This window comes from Thrips palmi, unplaced genomic scaffold (assembly GCF_012932325.1).
Source record: "Thrips palmi isolate BJ-2018 unplaced genomic scaffold, TpBJ-2018v1 HiC_scaffold_10, whole genome shotgun sequence".
Taxonomy (NCBI): Eukaryota; Metazoa; Arthropoda; class Insecta; order Thysanoptera; family Thripidae; genus Thrips; species Thrips palmi.
The window spans coordinates 76,005-96,201 of NW_023144621.1; the positions used below are offsets into that span (position 1 = coordinate 76,005).

General features: G+C 44.8%; 3 protein-coding genes across 3 annotated transcripts in view; 2 read left to right on the top strand and 1 right to left on the bottom strand.

The window, feature by feature from the left end:
• Positions 1–6,758, top strand: part of LOC117654176 (juvenile hormone esterase-like) — a gene marked incomplete at its 5' end in the record, with an annotated part of 29,511 nt that extends 22,753 nt beyond the window's left edge. The window contains 4 exons of the mRNA XM_034400400.1: positions 488–699; positions 4,307–4,421; positions 4,719–4,854; positions 5,398–6,758. Coding sequence (XP_034256291.1) covers positions 488–699; positions 4,307–4,421; positions 4,719–4,854; positions 5,398–5,596 — 662 coding nt within the window. The remainder of the gene's footprint in view (positions 1–487; positions 700–4,306; positions 4,422–4,718; positions 4,855–5,397) is intronic.
• Positions 1–20,197, bottom strand: part of LOC117646678 — a 586,045-nt gene that overhangs the window by 29,848 nt on the left and 536,000 nt on the right. The gene's annotated exons all lie outside the window — the stretch shown is intronic.
• LOC117654178 (cholinesterase-like) lies at positions 13,483–18,183 on the top strand. The gene is made up of 4 exons (XM_034400403.1): positions 13,483–13,735; positions 14,338–14,491; positions 15,074–15,226; positions 18,097–18,183. Exons 1-4 carry the CDS (start codon positions 13,731–13,733, stop codon positions 18,181–18,183), a joined length of 399 nt encoding a protein of 132 aa, XP_034256294.1. The 5' UTR covers positions 13,483–13,730.

The window sequence follows — 20,197 nt, forward strand, 5'->3', positions numbered from 1 at the left end:
ACAGTTTTTTGTGTGCTGATAACAAAAAATCACCTCCATTTCGACTCCAGACTTATTTTTTCATCCCAAATTAGGTCATTTTGGCCCAAAAATTTTCAAATAAATTTTTTTTATTTTTCCTGTAGTTTTTGGTGCGCTGAACTAAAAAATGACTTCCAAATTTTTCCAGACTCACGCATTACCGAATTTGGACCAATTTTGGCCCAAAAATTTTGGAATCGAGTTTGACGTTGATCCCAACAGTTTTTTGTGTGCTGATAACAAAAATCACTCCCATTTATACCCCAGACCTACATTTCACTCAATATGAGCCCACAAGCTGCAGTCCGAAGTGCACAAATTCGCATCGCTCAGCCACACTACGCGCCCACACAAAACGGCGCGTACCCCTAGTCAAAATTCACCTGAAATTAATTTTGTTCGTACTCTGAAATTCTCTGAAATTCACTGTGATTACCCCTCGTTTAACATGACGGCCTTGTTGTAGTGCTCGGCAAACTGCCCCCCATCGAGAGCCCCCTGCTGGAGAGGATGGTCCCGCGCAGCGTCATCCCCACCGACTTCGCCAAGAAGGCCCTCGGCATCGACCCCGCCGCCTACTCGCACACCTTCACGGAGGCGGCCGACGACTTCAGGCAGCAGCTGTTCAACATGTCGGCGTACGACACCAACTGCAAGCTCATCTGTCGATGGCAGATGGTACGTTGGTACACTGTAAATATCTTACGGTTAAAGGCTACACTAACATATGATCCAGGAAGCGGAAGAAGGGGATAACTCAGTTTTGGCCATTTTTCAGGAGAAACAAAAAACTGTTAGCAGGGAAAAGTAAAACAAAACAAACGAATGTTGCCAATGTTAATAATTTCAAAAAGCATTAGAAAAATTTTTGGGAAAAAAATCAAAAGTGTAAGGTCACTCCGTAGAGCATTTCTGCGACTTGTCACTTTCCGTTGAAAGGGAAAAACAGAGTCAGCTCCCCTTTATATTTCCTAAACAAAGGGGAATTTGGAGACAAGTCAAGTGGAACAATAGTTGCATAAAGTGTATGTTACTCTGGTGTATTTTTTGGACTTAGCTCTTTTTTCCGAATTGAAATTTAAAATTAAGGGGGGGTTAAGTTGAGTTGATTCTTTTTACACTAGATTCATAAAAACACAAGTTGAGTTATATCCTTTTGCCAATTTGTCAAACGGACTCATGTAGACTTAGGTTGAGTTAGGTTGAGTTATCTCCATTTTCCAATGAAATTTAGACTGTAAAAGGGGTTAAGTTGAGTTATACCCTTTTTCCAAGTGGATTTTCTCCTAAACTGCTTGAAATTCAGTCAAATAATTTGGGTAATGATGTAAACCATTCTAAGGCACAATAATAAAATAAAAACTCAATTTGGGGATAAGTCAAGTTATTCCCTTCTTTCGCTTCCTGGATCATATTATGGTGGAGATTTTCTCCATATCGAGGGTCCCTATTCAAAAGATCTTATCTGGGCGCTCCTATTCAAAGAATCTTATCTGACGCACGCTAATTTCACTAAGTTTGACCATTTGGGACGGATTAGAGGGTAAGCGGAACATATTTCTACACGTACTAATAATTTCTTCGATCTTTCATCTTCTCCAAGTTTGTGTGACTACAATCCCAAATTATTTTGATTTATAGCTGCCTCAAATGATAACCTTTGGTGAAATTCGCTTGCTTTGTAGATAAGATACTTTGAATAAGATCTTTTGAATAGGATCCCTCCATATTACACAAGAAATTCGACAAAATATCTGTGAGGTACAATGAATTTTGAACTGAAAGTTACGAAGTCAGCTGCACCACCATAATATGGAGAATTTTCATCATAATATGGAGAATTTTTACTATAATATAGAGAATTTTCATCATAATTGGCTGAGCGATAGCGAAGCCCTTGCCGTGTTTGGGCGCGCTGAAAAGTGACTGGTCGTGAGTCTGTCTGTCTGTCTGTCTGTGTGTTTGTACTCACCAACGATTCTCAGCAACTACAGTGGCTATAGTTTCAAGATTTCGTATTTAACGTCGCCTTAGTACTCCCCAACACGAGTTAGTTTCAAATCGTTGTTTAGTATCGTTTGAATATTCAAAACATACTTTTGAATCAGGTTATTACCATGGTTAGGTTGGCAGCACTCAGCACCCACGAATTTCTCATACCTGCGGCCGCGGCTCTCAAATACGGGACAGAAGCAAATAAGCAAATAAAACAAAATAACGAGCAGGGGGGTTTGGAAATGAGATCGGCCATATTTTTTTCCACATTCTAGAATGTTTAAAAACCCTTTTAGAGTATCAACACAGCGAAATATGGAGAATGGCAGTGAAAATGATTTACGTGTTTCGTTCCCCTCTCCCCCCTCCCCCTTTCGAGGGGAATCTTCTTCAGGTCAGTGCACTTTGACAGAGCATTTAAAAAGAATTTTTTTTATTTTGACCTTTTGTATTGTGGGCATCTACTTGTTTCATTTTCTATAGTGTCATCCTTTTTTTTAAAATTTTTCATAGTAGAGGAAATCGGGGAAAATGCATAAATAACTTGTGTTGAAATTAGCAGGCATACTTAGTTTGGACTCGAAAAATACATTCTATTGCAATGCTGCAAGCTGACAAGAGTGAAAAAGTACTAAACATGTTTTATTAATAGAATCAATGTAGGGTTTGTGTATTTTTAATCCTAATAGAGTTTGAATTGATATTGGGTTCAAAGAGACGACTCAGGTTTTGAGCGGTGAGTGAATTATGAATGGATTTAATGAGACGATTCCTTTCACTTCACTGAAGTTAATATAAATGGTACTACTCAGTATTGCATACCTGAGTAAGATAAATTGTGTCGGTTCATTAAGCCTTGGGTAGCCTTGGCATTGGACTCTATATGACGAATCACTGGATTTGACAATAATTGGTCCCCGTTAACTGGTTCAGATCAGCCTACCCTAAACTGACTCTCTTAATATTAACTGTGATAACGTATGCCAATCAATATTGTTTTATTCACTGGTTCACAATGAAAGAATGACAAAATGTTTCATAGATATTACTTATAAAATTGAGAATTCATTAGTTAAGAAAAAAAAGATATCGAATAGTGACCCAATCATACGAATAACCAATTAAGCGATTTAAAGCTGGCAATTGAATGTTACTCGACTGAGGGATTCACATTGGTGTGGCATCAGGGAATTGGTGATGACAGAGGGTGCTTCATGAAGACAGTGTAGGGAAAGTACAGAAATTGAGTCTAGATAGTTGTTTGTAGATTTCAGGTACTGGGCACAAAAGCTACATTTATTTCAATGCCAAACCTACACTTTCACCAGAGCTACGCAATTTGGGGCGAAACTTTTAATTTGAGAGTCATGCGTTTCCCTGCAGTTTTCAGTGCGCTGACTTCAATATTGACTTCAAATAGTCCCCAACCCAAAATTTAACCGATTTTGGGTCAAATTTTTTTAAAATTTAATTGCACATTGATTCTTGCAGTTTTTTGAGTGCTGATAGCAAAAATCACTTCCATTTTGACATCAGACTTATATTTTCATCCGAAACGAGGTCATTTTTGGGCCAAAATTTTCAAGTACTTTTTTTTGGATTTTTTTTGTGCTGAACTCAAAAAAGATTCCAAAATTTTTCCCGACTCCACTTACCCGTTTTGACCTTTTGGACCAAAATTTTTTTAAAACGAGTTTGACATTGATCCCACAGTTTTTTTGGGGTGCTGATAACCCAAAATCACTCTCATTTCGACTCCCGACTTATATTTTCTCCCAAATTTGGTCATTTTTGGGCCAAAAATTTTTAAGTCGATTTTATATTGTTTCCTGCAGTTTTTGGTGTGCTGAAATCAAAAATGACCTTCAAACTTTTCCCAGACCACATTTAAAATTTTTTCCCAAATTTTTACCAAAAATTTTTTAAAACGAGTTTGGCATTGATCCCAGCAGTTTTTGGTGTTCTGATAACGAAAATCACTTCCATTTGTACCCCTGGTCTAAAGTTCACTCATTATGAGTCCTTAAGATGCACATGTCGTCTTCTCAAGCGAAGTGCACAAACCATGTCAATTCGCATCGCTCAGCCACACTACGCGCCCAGACTAAACGGCGCGTACCCCTAGTATATATGGAGAAGTTTCACCCCAATATGGAGAATTATCACCATAATATGGAGAATCTTCACCATAAGACTTTTAGAGTGTAAAGTCGGGGACCGGCCTGAGTGCAAGGCACCGGAGGGGTCACATATTTTTGCAGACGTCCCATAACATCTCTGTGTGATGCAGTACTTCTCAGGCATGATGATCAAGGCGGACTCTGCCCGAGCCATCCGCATGCACGCCAGGGAGGGCAAGGCACCCGTTTACGCCTACAGCTACGACTTCCCCATCAACGGCAGATGTGAGTAACTTACTATGGCGATCAGGCTTGGACACTACAAATCTAACCCTCTTCTATGTACACCCTTACAAACGCCTATTCTTACACACCAGATAGCTTATGACCATTTTTGTTACCACTTACCTTACTATTAAGGGGGAAACTGTTCCATACGCTACCAATAAGCTACCATCGATCATGGACAAATTTGTCCACAATTTTGTGTCTGCAGTAGGCTCTAAATAATTGTTCGAAAATATGGACAAATTTGCCCGTAACGATGTCCATAATAAAAAGTCCATAAAAACGTCTTGACAGGCCCGCTCCACGCCACGGAGGACAGGAAGCTGTGGCCGGAAGACGAGGCCGACGTACTGCCGCTCAACACGACACACCCCGTCTCCCTGAACATCCTCAGGCAGGTGACTCTCTTCAGCAACTTCGTCAAGTTCGGGTGAGTCGACTCTAAGTGTCCCGCAAATCCGAGTGTGAGTCAGTCTCATACACGTAGGCGTGTTCACGCCCTCAACGGTGCCCACGTAGATCCCAGCCTTGCAAGTGAGGGAATCGCAATTGTCGGACCCGCGCTGCGCTGTCGGCCAGAAGATCTGTGGAGGCGGCCACGCGTTTAGAGCTCCAGAGACACTAAATGGGACTCAACGTACGTGTGACCCCGCACCAATGAATAACGGGGAAATCCATTCGTGGCGTCTCACGGTCGGTTCGAGTCACATTTAGCGACTCTGGAGCTCTAAAAGCGTCTGGAGTTCTGGCCGCCTCCACCGGTCTTCTGGCCCACTGTGGACCGTGTCCCACACGTGTGTGTGTGTGTGTGTGTGTGTGTGTGTGTGTGTGTGTGTGTGGGAAGGGGGGGGCTACAAGTTTGGAACTGCCTCTAAATTGAATTTGCAGTGTGTTTGTAGTGATTTGCATAAGGGTGCAGCAGCCCTTTCGGAATTGTTTGTGTATTGTTATTCCCGTGTGGTTGCCTCCGCAGCAAGCCAGTGCCGCAGACGGACGACACGGTCCTGCCGGTGGAGTGGACGCCGATGGGCGAGGGCCGGCCGGGCCAGCCGGACGAGTTCCTGCGCATCGACGCCAACCTGACGATGGACAAGGGGGACCTCCTGGGCACGTTCGGGCCCTTCTGGGAGCAGCTGTACAACAAGTACCGCGGAGGGGGGGACCAGATCTGAAACTCGCCAGCTCCACTCTCAACAACCTGCAAAACCCTGGTTCTACAAGGTGGTGGCTACGCTTTAAGCTGAGGGCATTGGTTTGGCAGAGTCATAACCTCCACAAATTGTTTGTTTGAAGGGAAATTGTGGGCTTTTCAAGCAAACTTACAAAAAATTCGGTCTGCGAAATCTAGTGCTGCAATTCACCGTGAAACCAAACGTGAAAGGACTTCAGATTTGTCATGCGGAGGTGTGGAATTTTCAGTCTCCACGGAAGTGCGGAGTTTGCAGTCTCCACACTTCAAACGTGGAGTTTCCCACGTTTGCACCATGCTAAGAGATAGGAGCTCTGCGATCTACACCACACTTGACGTGTAGAGACTGCAAACTCTGCACTTTCAAGTGTGGAGACTTACTCCACACCAGGAAGTGTGGAGTTGTCCACACTTGGTTTGACAGTGCCAACCCAATATGTATCCCCTTAAAAGCTAACTAGGTGTGGGATTGATGTGTTTGTGCGAAATACAGTGCGCAGTACAGAAATCGTTTTCAAATGCTAGAAAAGGGAATTGTCATTGCTTTAATTGTTGTGTGAAACCTGGATTTGTTTGTAGTACTATAGTTGTCGTCTATGGACTGTACTTAATGAATTTTAGTCAAATTAATTGCTTTAATGGCCCTCAGCAAGTTCAATAACAGCCGAATTTACATGGTGTTATAGTATATAATTGAAAGAAATTGGTCTGTAATTGCTGTAATACATGGTACTGGAATTGGTCTGTACACTACAAATCTATAGGCAGTACACACGGTGTGGCGAAGGAGGTAAAACGTGTACCGCTTTCGTATTGGCGGTAAAATCTGGAGCCCGCCAATTACGCACCCTACAAACCGAAGGAAAACGGCGGTACAGTGCATTACCGCCAATTGCGCGCTGTTTAGATGGTGCGTAAAAGGAGGTACAAAATATTACCGCCAGTAAAGTTCCCTCAGAGTGCCAAGAAAAAGGCGGTAAAGTTCTCGAAAGGAGGTACAATGGTTCTGTTAGGGCGGTAATTGATCCAGGAAGCGGAAGAAGGGGATAACTCAATTTTGGCCATTTTTCAGGAGAAACAAAAAACTGTTTGCAGGGAAAACTAAAACAAAACAAATGAATGTTGCACAAGTTAATAATTTCAAAAAGCATTAGTAAAATTTTGGAAAAAAAATCAAAAGTGTAAGGTCACTCCGTAGAGGATTTCTGCGACTTATCACTTTCCGTTGAAATGGAAAACAGAGTCAGCTCACCTTATATCTCCTAAAAAAAGAGGAATTTGGAGACAAGTCAAGTGGAACAATAGTCTGCATAAAGTGTATGTTACTCTGGTGTATTTTTTGGACTTAGCTCTTTTTTCCAAATTGAAATTTAAAATTTAGGGGGGGTTAAGTTGAGTTGATTCTTTTTACACTAGATTCATAAAAACACAAGTTGAGTTATATCCTTTTGCCAATTTGTCAAACGGACTCATGTAGACCAAGGTAGAGTTATCTCCATTTTCCAATGAAATTTAGACTGTTAAAGGGGTTAAGTTGAGTTATACCCTTTTTCCAAGTGGATTTTCTCCTAAATTGCTTGGAATTCAGTCAAATAATTTGGTGTAATGACGTAAACCATTCTAAGGCACAATAATAAAATAAAAACTCAATATGGGGATAAGTCAAGTTATTCCCTTCTTCCGCTTCCTGGATCAATTTCTGTACCGCCTTCGTATTGGCGGTAAAACGTGGACACCGCCAATACAAAATTACCGCCAGTAAAGGGTGGAAATATTACCGCCTTTAGATTTGGAGTGTAATGGCCGTAATAGTGAGGCTATACCCGTAATTAAAGCAATTGATGTAATCTGTGTAATATTTTTCAAAAGCCATTCATTATTCATACGTCGATCATATTAGGAAGCGAATACCCGTCAATCTTTCATTATCATCTATTACCTTTATGTGTCCTCTCTGTGGACTTTGTGGGCCACTCAAAGTTTGTGATATTATACTACTGGCATGAAATAAATATATTTTTCTTAATTTCCTCAAATCTGTGTCATTGACCTTGGGTTCTTAATTCCTACACCGGGGTTATGCGAGAGACTGGCCGCTTTCTTAGACCCACAAAAGACGAACCTCTCCTTTTTTCGAGTGTGAATACGCGCCTGCCTATTTATTCAGAAAAACCCCATTTGATTTTTAGACTAATATCTACGTCATTTTAGTGATAAAAACAGCCCATACTTACCTTGCAGAACCCACGTTTACTTTGACGCCTTAATTTTTCACATGCAGATTAAGGGGAGACTATACTGAAAAAATGGCCGTTTTCGGTCAAAAATGTGAAATTGGATTTTCACGAAAATACCTTGTTCAGACCTTTGTCTAGCCGGTACAGCCATTGTTCCTTCTCACAAAATATATTAAGAATCTTTAAAAGCCGACGGAAGGAACGCAGCGTCGCGTAGACCCACGCAAAGTGTACGTTTTCTCGTGTTTTTTCAAAATTTTAGTTTTAACGTTAAAAAAGTTCCTTGCGTCATAAATTTTCATCTACGTGGCTAAAATTTTTACCAGATGTTCCTTAAGCTGTTCCCCACAGGGTCTCTAAGCCGGATTTTTGAATTATGGTCAAAATTTTTTAATGTCACTAGAGAATGGTCAGTTTTTGGTCAATTTTAAGCAATTTTGACCATTTTTTTGTTTGTAAAAAAAGCGCGTATGAAAAAAAAGGTTTTGAGATCGAAAATAAAAAAAAAGCGGCTTAGAGAACCTGTAGAACAGGTCTTTAGGACAATAAAAACGATAAGTCGAATTTTCTGACATCACAAATACGACGCAAGGAAACTTTTTAGTGAACATATATTTTTAACTTTACCTTTGAATATCTCCTAAACCGTTTGGCCGAAAATTTTCATACTTCGGCTGAAATAGTTTTGAGTAATATTCTATCAAAAGAAAACAAGAGAAAATTTCTGCACTGGTAATCCTGGAAAAACCCATTTTCAGTATAGTCCCCCCTTAAATAAATACAGTTGAAAGGCAGCCTTCGGAAGATCATAGCGTCGGTATGTCCCGCTAAAGTTTAGCGGCTAAACTCGTTTACAGTTTTCAGGGATGCGACGTGCGTGCGCGTGCTCGACTGTGTAAGTAATCTATGGTGACAAGTCGGCCCCTCCAAAGAAAATCCCCTCACTCACCGGGGAGCTGGGAGACTATCTTAACTCTGACACGAATCCTTTTTTTCTTGGCAATGGTCGAAGTCCGGTAGCGCAAGTGTGTGTATCTCTGGTGTCGTAGAAACCGAGTATCAATCTAGACACGCCGCTGATCTAGAGTGGAGCGCGACATCATGCAGAGAGCCCACCGGCCAAGAAAGCTGTGTAAGGGCAACTGGCAGCGACAGTGGTTGTGAGAGAGGGTGTCGCGGTGCGGTGCGCTGACTTGTGTGTGCTGTGGCCGCCCAGGGGTAGGCGCCGGCGTGGTCCTCGCCCTGCTGGCAGGGGCCGCCGTGGGAGCCGGCGTCTTCTTCGCGCTGCAGGAGGCCCTGCCGGCCCCGAGGTAAGGCACTCCGCCCCGCAACCCAGACACATGTTTAGTGCGTCCATTGAGTTGAACTCCATGCGGTGCGCGCTTGGCACACACATAATGAGTGTCTAGAGTAACTTATTCACTCCAAGGTGCACCGAAATCTTTACATTGGTTGAGAAAATTGAACACTGTTAGAATTGAAGCGTTCTTTTACGCCTTCACTCTCATTCCAGGAACGTACGTGACAAAATGTCACGTTCGTTTGAGCATTGCGTCACACTCGTTTGGGTATGAATTGGTAAAAAATCAGCTAGTTCACATTCAAACGAATGTAACACAATGCTCAAACGAACGTGACATTTTGTCACGATGATGACATTTTGTCACGTTCGTTTCAACGTGATGTCACGTTCCTGGAATGGGAGCACTGAGAATGAAAGAGTCACCACCATCGCCCTTTCATTGGGTAACGCACGCACCGTTGCCCAAATTTGGGTGACGAGCCCGTGGTGACCAAATTTTGGGCAGTCATAAAATCGTCGCCCAAATTTGGGTAACGCCGTCGGCGACGCCGTAAGGTCCCCGATGACGCTCTTCCGGGGCCACCACGATGACCCAATGTGGCGTTGAGGCTGGCCATCGTGGTGGCCCCGGAAGCTGACGTCATCGGGAACCTCACGGCGTCGTCGACGTTGTTACCCAAATTTGGGCGACCAAACGCCCGTTACCCAATTCCGGGTGATGAATTTTCCGTCACCAAAATTTGGGCAACGAAGTTGCATCACCCATGCCTACGGGGCCACTTTCGTAGGTGACCATCTCCAATTTTGATGCAATTTGGGTCACTTATAGTACCCCCCAAGAAAGAATTTTGTGCAAAATCTCAGTCGGATCGGACGAAAACTTCCGGAGATATCGAGGTTTTTGTACATTTTCAAAAATCACCTAAAATCGATTTAGGAAAATGACATGATATTACGTTTTGCACCGTGCGATCGTTAATATTTGAGCTACAGCAAAAAAGAGGGGTTCGTCGGAAGCGCAAAAGAATGGGGAATGAGAATCTGTAATTGGATTTGAGATTCGAGTGCCCTACACTATTAAAATCTTGACAACTACAAAAAAACCCTAATTTTTTTTTGCCAAATGTTTAAGGCTCTGGGTAGCGTACACCCACATCCACAAAGACAAATCTGAATTGCGCAAAATGTAGCCCACACCTTCCACTTTCGATTGCTATGTTCAAAAAAGGTGGGTATGGGGGTCGTTTAGGCTGTGCAGCTTCTCGAAAGTGGAGATGCATAGTCGAAAAACGTTAAAAAAATTAGCTACTTTTTAGTCGAAGCCTTGCTGTTCTGCTATCCGATGTCTCTGTCTCATCAGTCATACATCATTTTAAGCGTCCTTTTTTCGTGATTCCAAAACTGCCCTTGGAAATGAGATACGATGCACCAGAAAGGCTGTGGATCCGATTTAGTGAAATCACACCACTTTCTTAAATAATATATATCCTGAAAAAATGGTCATTTTCAACGGTATAAAAAGGACTGTTGGACAACTCGTATCAAAGCTCCCGAGGCGTCATTCTACTCAGAAAAATGTCCTCTTTCGATAGAAAAAATAAAAAGTTTGGGTATTTGCATCCTTCACCTACTAAATTCGGTTTTATTGAAAAAAGAGCACTTTTGGAGGAGTCGGCTTGGGTCGGACTGAGCTCCAGCCAACAGATTGCGTACTGCGAGTTCGCCCTGGGCCAACAGGACATGCAACCGGTTTGTGTTTCGGAAAACATTGATTAACCGCCGTCTTGCACCCTTTGGAACCACCCCGCCCCGCCCAACCCCACCCCGCCCCGGGCGCGGGGCTCTCTCTCTTTGCCAGGCTTGAGCGCCTGTGGAGCAGAGGGTAGGCAACCCTGCACGACAGGCGCGTCGAAGGGGTTGCCTGCAGTCGCCTCCGGCCAGTCTGGGGCGGCAGGGCGGGGGAACGGGGAGGGGGAAGGAGTACATGATGGGAGAAGGGAGAGTCACCTGTTCGGGTCGTCGGCTTCGTTGTTTACAAGTGTTGCATTGTGTGCACTTTTCGTTCTGGCGTCTGGTCTTGCTGTGTGGTCTTGTTCAAGTATGGATCCGATTGGTGAACGTGCGTTGCCCTTTTCTCCTCCTTTTTACGGTCGACAAGTGTCTGTCGTTCAAAGGGTTCGTTTGAATTTGAGTTGTTTCTGTGACAGGTAGCAGTCGTAGGAAGTGTTGTTATCCTTACGGCCAACACAGAGCCAACAAAAAGGCTTCAGGTCTACACCCAGCTGGTGGAGCTGTTGGCTGGAGCTCAGTCCGACCCAAGCCGACTCCTCCAAAAGTGCTCTTTTTTCAATAAAACCGAATTTAGTAGGTGAAGGATGCAAATACCCAAACTTTTTATTTTTTCTATCGAAAGAGGACATTTTTCTGAGTAGAATGACGCCTCAGGAGCTTTGATACGAGTCGTCCAACAGTCCTTTTTATACCGTTGAAAATGACCATTTTTTCAGGATATATATTATTTAAGAAAGTGGTGTGATTTCACTCAATCGGATCCACGGCCTTTCTGGTGCATCGTATCTCATTTCCAAGGGCAGTTTTGGAATCACGAAAAAAAGACGCTTAAAATGATGTATGACTGATGAGACAGAGACATCGGATAGCAGAACAGCAAGGCTTCGACTAAAAAGTAGCTAATTTTTTTAACGTTTTTCGACTGTGCATCTCCACTTTCGAGAAGCTGCACAGCCTAAACGACCCCCATACCCACCTTTTTTGGCCCGCCCTTCTATTCAAAAAATAGGGGGAGGGCCTATGCATTTGCCTTTGTGTCTGTGTGTTGTTGTTGTTGTTGGCGTCTGTGTACAAGGAAGGAGTTGAGCTAGAGTAACCGGATTTGGAGGGTACTTCAGGAGTACCGTTCAAACAAATAATCCGGTGGTGCAAATCCCGTCCGGGTCGCACAAGGGCTGCTGCAGGTGCATCATGGTTTACATGAGCGGGAGGGGGATTTCCGCCATTATTGGTGCTAGCAGGGCACATAGGGGTATTTTTGGAATCGGGGCGACGAGACAAGACGAATGGACCTGGTCCCGACCCCATCGGCCGCTTTTACAAGTTGGCCAGATCAGGATCTTCAAAAAAAGGGGGGCGACCGACTAAAAAAATTTTGCAGATTTCGATTGGTCTCAGCAAGACCTTTTCAACGGGGGGTCGGAAAGGAGGTCCAGGAGCCCGACTTCGTCTATTAGTCACATCAGGATCTTGAAAAAAGGGGGTCGACCGACTGAAAATTTTTACTTAAGTTTTGGATAGGTTTTGGCAAGACCTCTTCAACGAGGGGTCGGAAGGGGGGTCCAGGAGCCCGCCTTCATGAGTTATGGGAAAAAGTGCGACGGACTCGTTTTGCGCTCCTGCTGTGCCTCTATTGCAAGGAGTTGCAGTAGCATGGTAAATATGGGTATTTTCGGAATGAGGGCGAAGAGACAAATGAAATGGGCATATTCTAAGGACAGTTGGAGTAAAAAGTGTAGGGACTATTGCATATTGTGAATAGAAGGGCGGACCTAAGTCACGATGGTACATCGATAACTTTGCTTTACCCGCTCACGGTGTGTGATGCGAGCGGGCCGAAGGCCCGGGCCTTCGACTGGCCAAGTTGGTTCTGATGCGAGGGCCGAAGGCCCGAGAAAAGGCCGCCGGCAGGCCAAGCTGGGCCGGCCCCCTGTCGAACCGAGTTGCCGGCGCAGCGAAGCGGAGCTGGCAACTCGGTTCGACGGAAGGGCGGGCCCTAGCTTGTTGAACATAGCAATCGAAAGTGGAAGGTTTGGGCTACATTTTGCGCAATTCAGATTTGTCTTTGTGGATGTGGGTGTACGCTACCCAGAGCCTTAAACATTTGGCAAAAAAAAATTAGGGTTTTTTTGTAGTTGTCAAGATTTTAATAGTGTAGGGCACTCGAATCTCAAATCCAATTACAGATTCTCATTCCCCATTCTTTTGCGCTTCCGACGAACCCCTCTTTTTTGCTGTAGCTCAAATATTAACGATCGCACGGTGCAAAACGTAATATCATGTCATTTTCCTAAATCGATTTTAGGTGATTTTTGAAAATGTACAAAAACCTCGATATCTCCGGAAGTTTTCGTCCGATCCGTCTGAGATTTTGCACAAAATTCTTTCTTGGGGGGTACTATAAGTGACCCAAATTGCATCAAAATCGGAGATGGTCACCTACGAATGTGGCCCCGTAGGCATGGAATGCCCCCCATTTAAAGGGTGATGGTGGTGATCAATTCATTCTCAGTGAGTGTTTCTTCAAGCGTAGTAGTTGTTGCGGTCGACTTTAAGCACAGTTTTCCGTTCCGCCATTCTCCCGCCTACCTAAATGCATAGGAGGATTTCTTCTCTACGCTTGGCATCAGGCGTAATTATGCTTGAATGAAGCGTTCGACTGCACTCCAGTTTTACCCGTGAATTTGTCGAAACTTTGTCAGCTTCAAGGAGAGCGAGAAGAAGAGCACCTTGTTAGCCCAGCAGTAATCTTTGAAGTGCCGCTGCCCCTTATCTTTTGGAGCGAAATGACGTAGGTTGAAAAAAATTCCCACCGCGTATTGAGCTAATTGGGACTTTAAGGTCACTAGCCGACGATTATTGTACGACATTGAGTTGAGTGGCGAGTTCACATTGTTATGCGTGAAACTAAGGACAAATCTGTACGCAAACAGCAAACAAATTCGACCTTCGTCTATGTCAGTGGCATGCACTGCAGGGAAGGCAAAGTACGTTTCCTAACATTTTTATATCCTTCCAGGTTTTTTAAAAATGTTTTTGTGCCCTTTCCCCTTATTTTCAAGTCTATGTATTGAGTAAAAAAGGCAGCAAAATCATGGACAAATTTCCGTATTCAAAATTTATCTATTTTAGAACAGTAATAACAGGGAAAATTGCGATACCTATCAGCAACTATGGCAAATCCCCTACATTTCAGAATCAGTAACCGTTGTTTTAGTTTCACTTAACGAGTATTTCAACCTTGGGGTCAAACCAGACCATCAGGACCCCCCCAAAATACCTAGAACACTGTCGAACAATAATTTTTGATCGTATTTGACCCTAACGGGATTTTAACCGGCGTCAAAACGGCCGTCTTTTTTGCTTGGAGGATGACAAATTTTACATTTTCAGCTCGGATCAATGCCCCGCGCCACGAGTCAGGATCGAGTCCGGCGAGCTCTTGGGGCTGTGCAGGGCTGCCAACCCGCAGACAGGGATTCCCCAGTACGCGGCCTTCCTCGGTGTGCCCTACGCCAAGCCACCCCTCGGGGAGTTGAGGTTCAAGGTACGTTCCCTCCGCTCATATAGGGAGCGGAAAGAGGCCAAGAGCAGGTTTATTTAAGAAAAGCAGAGCCTTACGATGACCCCTTTGGATTTCGCTGATTATTTGGTGGTTAGCAGTCCTCTATGGTGGGAGGGACAAAATTTCAGAGCTCTAAAAATTCCCTGTGGGAGATATGGGGATATTAAGTTCCTTAGTTGGCGCATTTTCACACTAATTTTGGGCATTTCTCAGGGTCTTTTTGTCTAGATTTTTATCTAGGTATAGATTTGGGTTCTAGCTTCAAAATTGAGCGAGGAACTCAATCGTGCCGTCAGATTCAACTTCAAAATATTTTCATGGAAAAAATTTGCTTTTTCTCGATAAAATCATCAAGAAACAAATCTTGGGACTTTTCAGTGTTTGTTCTCTGACTGAATACGACGTACCGAAGAATGTGGCACGATTCGCGTTCCAACGACCGTGACGTCACATTATTTTATCTCACTTAAAACCGGCAGGAAATTTCCTGTTCATAATATCAGTGGCAATGATGGTTTCGGTCGGTAAATATCATTCGCTGTGACTCTTTTCCGTCCCAACCAGGCGCCGCGTCCGGTGGAGCAGTGGCCGGGCGTCCGCGAGGCCGTGCGCTTCGACCAACGGTGCATCCAGGGCAGTGCGGAGGCACAGTCCGGCTCGGAGGACTGCCTGCACGCCAACGTGTACTCGCCCTGGCTGCAGAGGCCCCAGAATGAGGTACAACTAATACCCCAGTCTAATTGGCGAGCGATAGCGAGCCCTTGCCGTGTTTGGGCGCTCCAAAAAGTGACTGGTCGTGCGTCTGTCCCTCTGTGAGTCTGTAGCGTACACGCTCACGTTTTTCAGCAACTACGACACTAATAGTTTCCAAATTTCGCACCGAACATCTCCTAAAGCTCCCACAGGGGGAGTTTATCTTATATTCACGATTACTACCGTTTGAAATATTCAAAACATCTTTTTGAATTAGGTTCTTAGCGTGGTTAGGTTGGCAGCATTTTTCATACTTGCGGCCGCGGCTCTCAAATACGGGCTGGCAAAACATTGGCAAGTAAAACAAAATAGAGAGCAGAAGGGCTTAGAAGTGAGTTCGGTCATAGTTTTTCGATATTCTAGAATGGTTGAAACCCCTCCGGAGTGTCAACACAGTGAAATACGGAAAATGAAAGTGACAATTATTACGCGTTTCGTCCGTCCGTCCGCCCCCTCCCCTCCCCCGCTACAGGGGAAATGTTTTAGTCAGTGGAGTGTGTTTGATAATTGCAAGAATGATTTGGTCTTTGTAAGCTTTGAGCAGCTTTGAGAGTGTATTTCCATTTTTATTCTCAGACATCATACTTTTTAGTTGTTTGCTTTGCTCAATAACAGTTAGAAAATAGATGAATATAATCTAAAAGTACAAACCAGACAAATCTTGCCAGAATAAAAAGTCTTTGCTGACTCTGGGAAAAGGCTTCATTGCAATGCTGTAAGTTTACTATAGTACTAACCTTAAAGATAACTATATGGTGAGTGAGTGTAGCGCATACAAGGTTTGACATTGACATCTGATTCAATGAGACGATTCAGTGACTTGGTCATATGATTTCATGAGACGATTCTTTTAACTTCATCATGTATTGTCTGCGACAACTGGTAATTTGTGTCGGTCATGGATTGAGTTTTTAATTTACTTAGAATGTTAGGTAAATACTTATCCTATACTGTTTCAAAAATTAAATATCACATCATGACTATCATTTTGAATAAGATTAACTGTCGATTAGCAATAAGTGGGCTCGACATTGGATTCCATGAAACGATTCATTGGTTCTGAAAGAAGGTCTTCTCCCTGGTCTTCTCCTTAAAGTAGTTGCAATCAGCCTGCCTGTAAATGTGTCTCTTTTTAATTAATTGAGATAAATCAACATAGTTTCATCCACTAGTTTAAAATATAAGGGAGATAAAAGGCTTTTTAGGTATTATAAATAACATTGCGTGTTCATAAGTTTAATAACGAGGAGATATCGAATGGTAATTGAAGCATTTGTGAATCGTACTAAGCAATTCAATGCTGACTGTTGAATGTTACTCGACTGAGTAACAGTGTCAGGGTTCATGTTACGACACCATGAACAAGATACACACTTAGAAATTGCGTTCATGTTAACAACTGCAGACCCATACTTTCAACTAGAATTATATGATTTTGGACCAAAATTTCCCCAGTGAGTCAGTCATTGTTTCCTGCAGTATTTGGTGTGCTGATCACAAAAATGACTTTATTTTCACCCCAGACCTTACTTTTCCAAATATTTACCAATTTCGGACCAAAATTTTTTAAATCGAGTTTTTCATAGTTTCCTGCAGTTTTTGGTGTGCTGATCACGAAAATGACATCCAATTTCATCCCAGACCTTTACTTTTCCCAAAATTTACCAATTTCGGACCAAAATTTTGAAGTTGAGTTTTACATAGTTTCTTGCAGTTTTAGGTGTGCTGATCACGAAAATGACATCCAATTTCATCCCAGACCTTCACTTTTCCCAAAATTTACCAATTTCGGACCAAAATTTTGAAGTTGAGTTTGACATAGTTTCCTGCAGTTTTTGGTGTGCTGATCACGAAAATGACATCCAATTTCATCCCAGACCTTTACTTTTCCCGAAATTTATCAATTTGTGACCAAAATTTCAAAGTTGAGTTTCCCATTGTTTCCTGCAGTTTTCAGTAAGATAATCACGAAAATGACATGAATTCCGGCCCTTTCGTCACGGAAGACACTGTATTGGCCTTATTCTGCACATATTCTTCGCCATCTCCTATAAGAATGTGTTCAGACGCATCGCTCGCCTACTACGCGCCCAAACTAAACGGCGCGTACCCCTAGTTTAACCCCAACTAATTTGCTTTGTTATACGAAGATATAGTTCGTAAATGATCCAGGAAGCGGAAGAAGGGGATAACTCAATTTTGGCCATTTTCCAGGAGAAACCAAAAACTGTTTGGAGGGAAAACTAAAACAAAACAAATGAATGTTGCACATGTTAATAATTTCAAAAAGCATTAGTAAAATTTTGGAAACAAAATCAAAAGTGTAAGGTCACTCCGTAGAGGATTTCTGCGACTTATCGCTTTCCGTTGAAATGGAATACAGAGTCAGCTCACCTTATATTTCCTAAACAAAGAGGAATTTGGAGACAAGTCAAGTGGAACAATAGTCTGCATAAAGTGTTTGTTACTCTGGGGGCAAACCAGGGCCAATCAGCAGGTCCCAAAATGGACCATTGACGATTTGGCCCATTTTTGGCTCAAATGTTACCTACCCATAGGTAAACATCGGGGTAAAATTTCAGCCACCTAGGTGTCGTTTCATAGGAGTTATGGGCAATCTTAGTTTTTGACTTTTTTTCTTAAGTGGTTTTTGACCAAATTGCTACAATTTCCAAAAATCCCTCCCAAGTCTACAGTTTTGCCCCTAGTTGGCTGTAAACCCGTTCTCCAACGTAAAATTGCATGAGAAATTCGATTTCAGGGCCCAAACGGACCCCTGGGCAGTCTATCATAGAGAAAAACGCCAATTTTGACGAAAAATCACTTTTTTAAAGGTTTTACGTCGGTGCGTTTTAAAGCTAGACCCGAATCCAAACTTGGTCAACTCTATGCGGGAAATCGTACCTCATACTACCACCTAAAATAGCACGGCTCGACATTTGGGTGGTATGGGTATGGTTTGGGCGCTGCAGCCTTGGGAACTTTTAAATTATGAAAAACTAGCAAATTCCTCCTTACGGCGAGGTCAACCCTCCTGCATTGGCTGTTTCGGGTTCAACTGAGGCCCCGCGGTAAGATTTAAGTTAGAAAGGTCCTTCTTACCCCTCACTACCATCACTGACCCTCTGAGAAGCGCACTGAGGTCACTTTTGGGTCCATGGCTGCAGCCAAAATGACAGAATTGACGAAACGCCTGAAGGGTACACGGTGAAACCGATGTCTGGAAATTTCCAGACATTTTTTCCCATTTCCAGACATTGTCTGGAAATGGCCGTTTTTTTCCAGACAATGTCTGGAAATGTCTACTTTTTCCAGATAATGTCTGGAAATGGTCAAATCCCAGATATATATCTGGAAAAAAAACGGCATTTCCAGACAATGTCTGGAAATAACATTTTCCAGATAATATCTGGAAATTTCCCAGATAATGTCTGGAAACAAAGGCCTTGACGCCGAGGTCCACGGATTTGCGACCTGGGGGTCCTTGATGGTGTCCTCGAGGTCCCCAGGACACGAGGAGTCCAACGCCGAGGTCGCCGACGCTCTAGGACAAGCGGTTCCGGAGATACGAGGACGTACCACAAGGAGTCCGTCAAAGCAACTTTTTAGTTGGAGGCCAAAATCATCATCGGCCTCTGGCTGCGTTCCACTTGGGTGTCCGGGACTTTTGACTTCAGCATCGTGTTAAGGTAGTGCTAGACTACCAGGAACCCGTCAGAGGTCGCCGTCGGACCACCGGTGCGCCCAGGATGCCGACGAACGTGGCTGCTGTGCCGCCACACGGTTCAACACCGTTGTCGCCACCACCCAGGTGGTCCCCGATGGTGTCCTCGAGGTCCCCAGGACACGGGGAGTCCAACGCCGAGGTCGCCGACGCTCTAGGACAAGCGGTTCCGGAGATACGAGGACGTACCACAAGGAGTCCGTCAAAGCAACTTTTTAGTTGGAGGCCAAAATCATCATCGGCCTCTGGCTGCGTTCCACTTGGGTGTCCGGGACTTTTGACTTCAGCATCGTGTTAAGGTAGTGCTAGACTACCAGGAACCCGTCAGAGGTCGCCGTCGGACCACCGGTGCGCCCAGGATGCCGACGAACGTGAGGCGCGCCGGAGCGCCGTGGCGTGCCGGGTGCCTAAACGATCGCCGCCACCGCTGCGGCCGCTGCCGCTGCGGCCGCTGCCGCCGCGGCCGCTGCCGCCGCGGCCGCTGCCGCCGGGTCCTCCGCACCAACCGCGAGCTTGGACGACGGAGGCCGACGCCGTTGGCACCGACGCCGCCGACGTGTACGTCGACGCCACCACGTGCTTAGTCGGCCGTTAGTGTGTTCTAACGGCCGCTTCTGCCTCTGGCTGCGTTCCACTTGGGTGTCCGGGACTTTTGACTTAAACACTGCGTTAGGGTGCCCCTGGGCTACCAATCAGGGGTCGCCGTCGGACTACCGGTGCGCCGAGGGTGCCGACGAACGTGGCGGGCAAGGTGCCTGAACGATCGTGTCGCCCCCGCCGCCGCCGTGTCCTACGTCGCGACCAACAGCTTGGACGACGGGGGCCGACGCCACCGACGTGTCTGTCAACGCCACCACGGCCAGGGCCGACGACGCTGCCGCGTGCCCGGACGGCTGATGCCGCCGGCGTGTCCTGCGTCGCCACCGTGTGCTTGGACGGCCAGAGACGACGCCGTCGGCACCGACGCGGAGTGCCCTGACGGCCGACGCCGCCGCCGTGTGCTCGAACGGCCGAGCAGCCGGAGGCCAATGCCAGAGGCCAATGTGGTGGCGTCGACGTACACGTCGGCGGCGTCGGTGCCAACGGCGTCGGCCTCCGTCGTCCAAGCACGCGGTTGGTGCGGAGGACCCGGCGGCAGCGGCCGCAGCGGTGGCGACGATCGTTTAGGCACCCGGCACGCCACGGCGCTCCGGCGTGCCTCACGTTCGTCG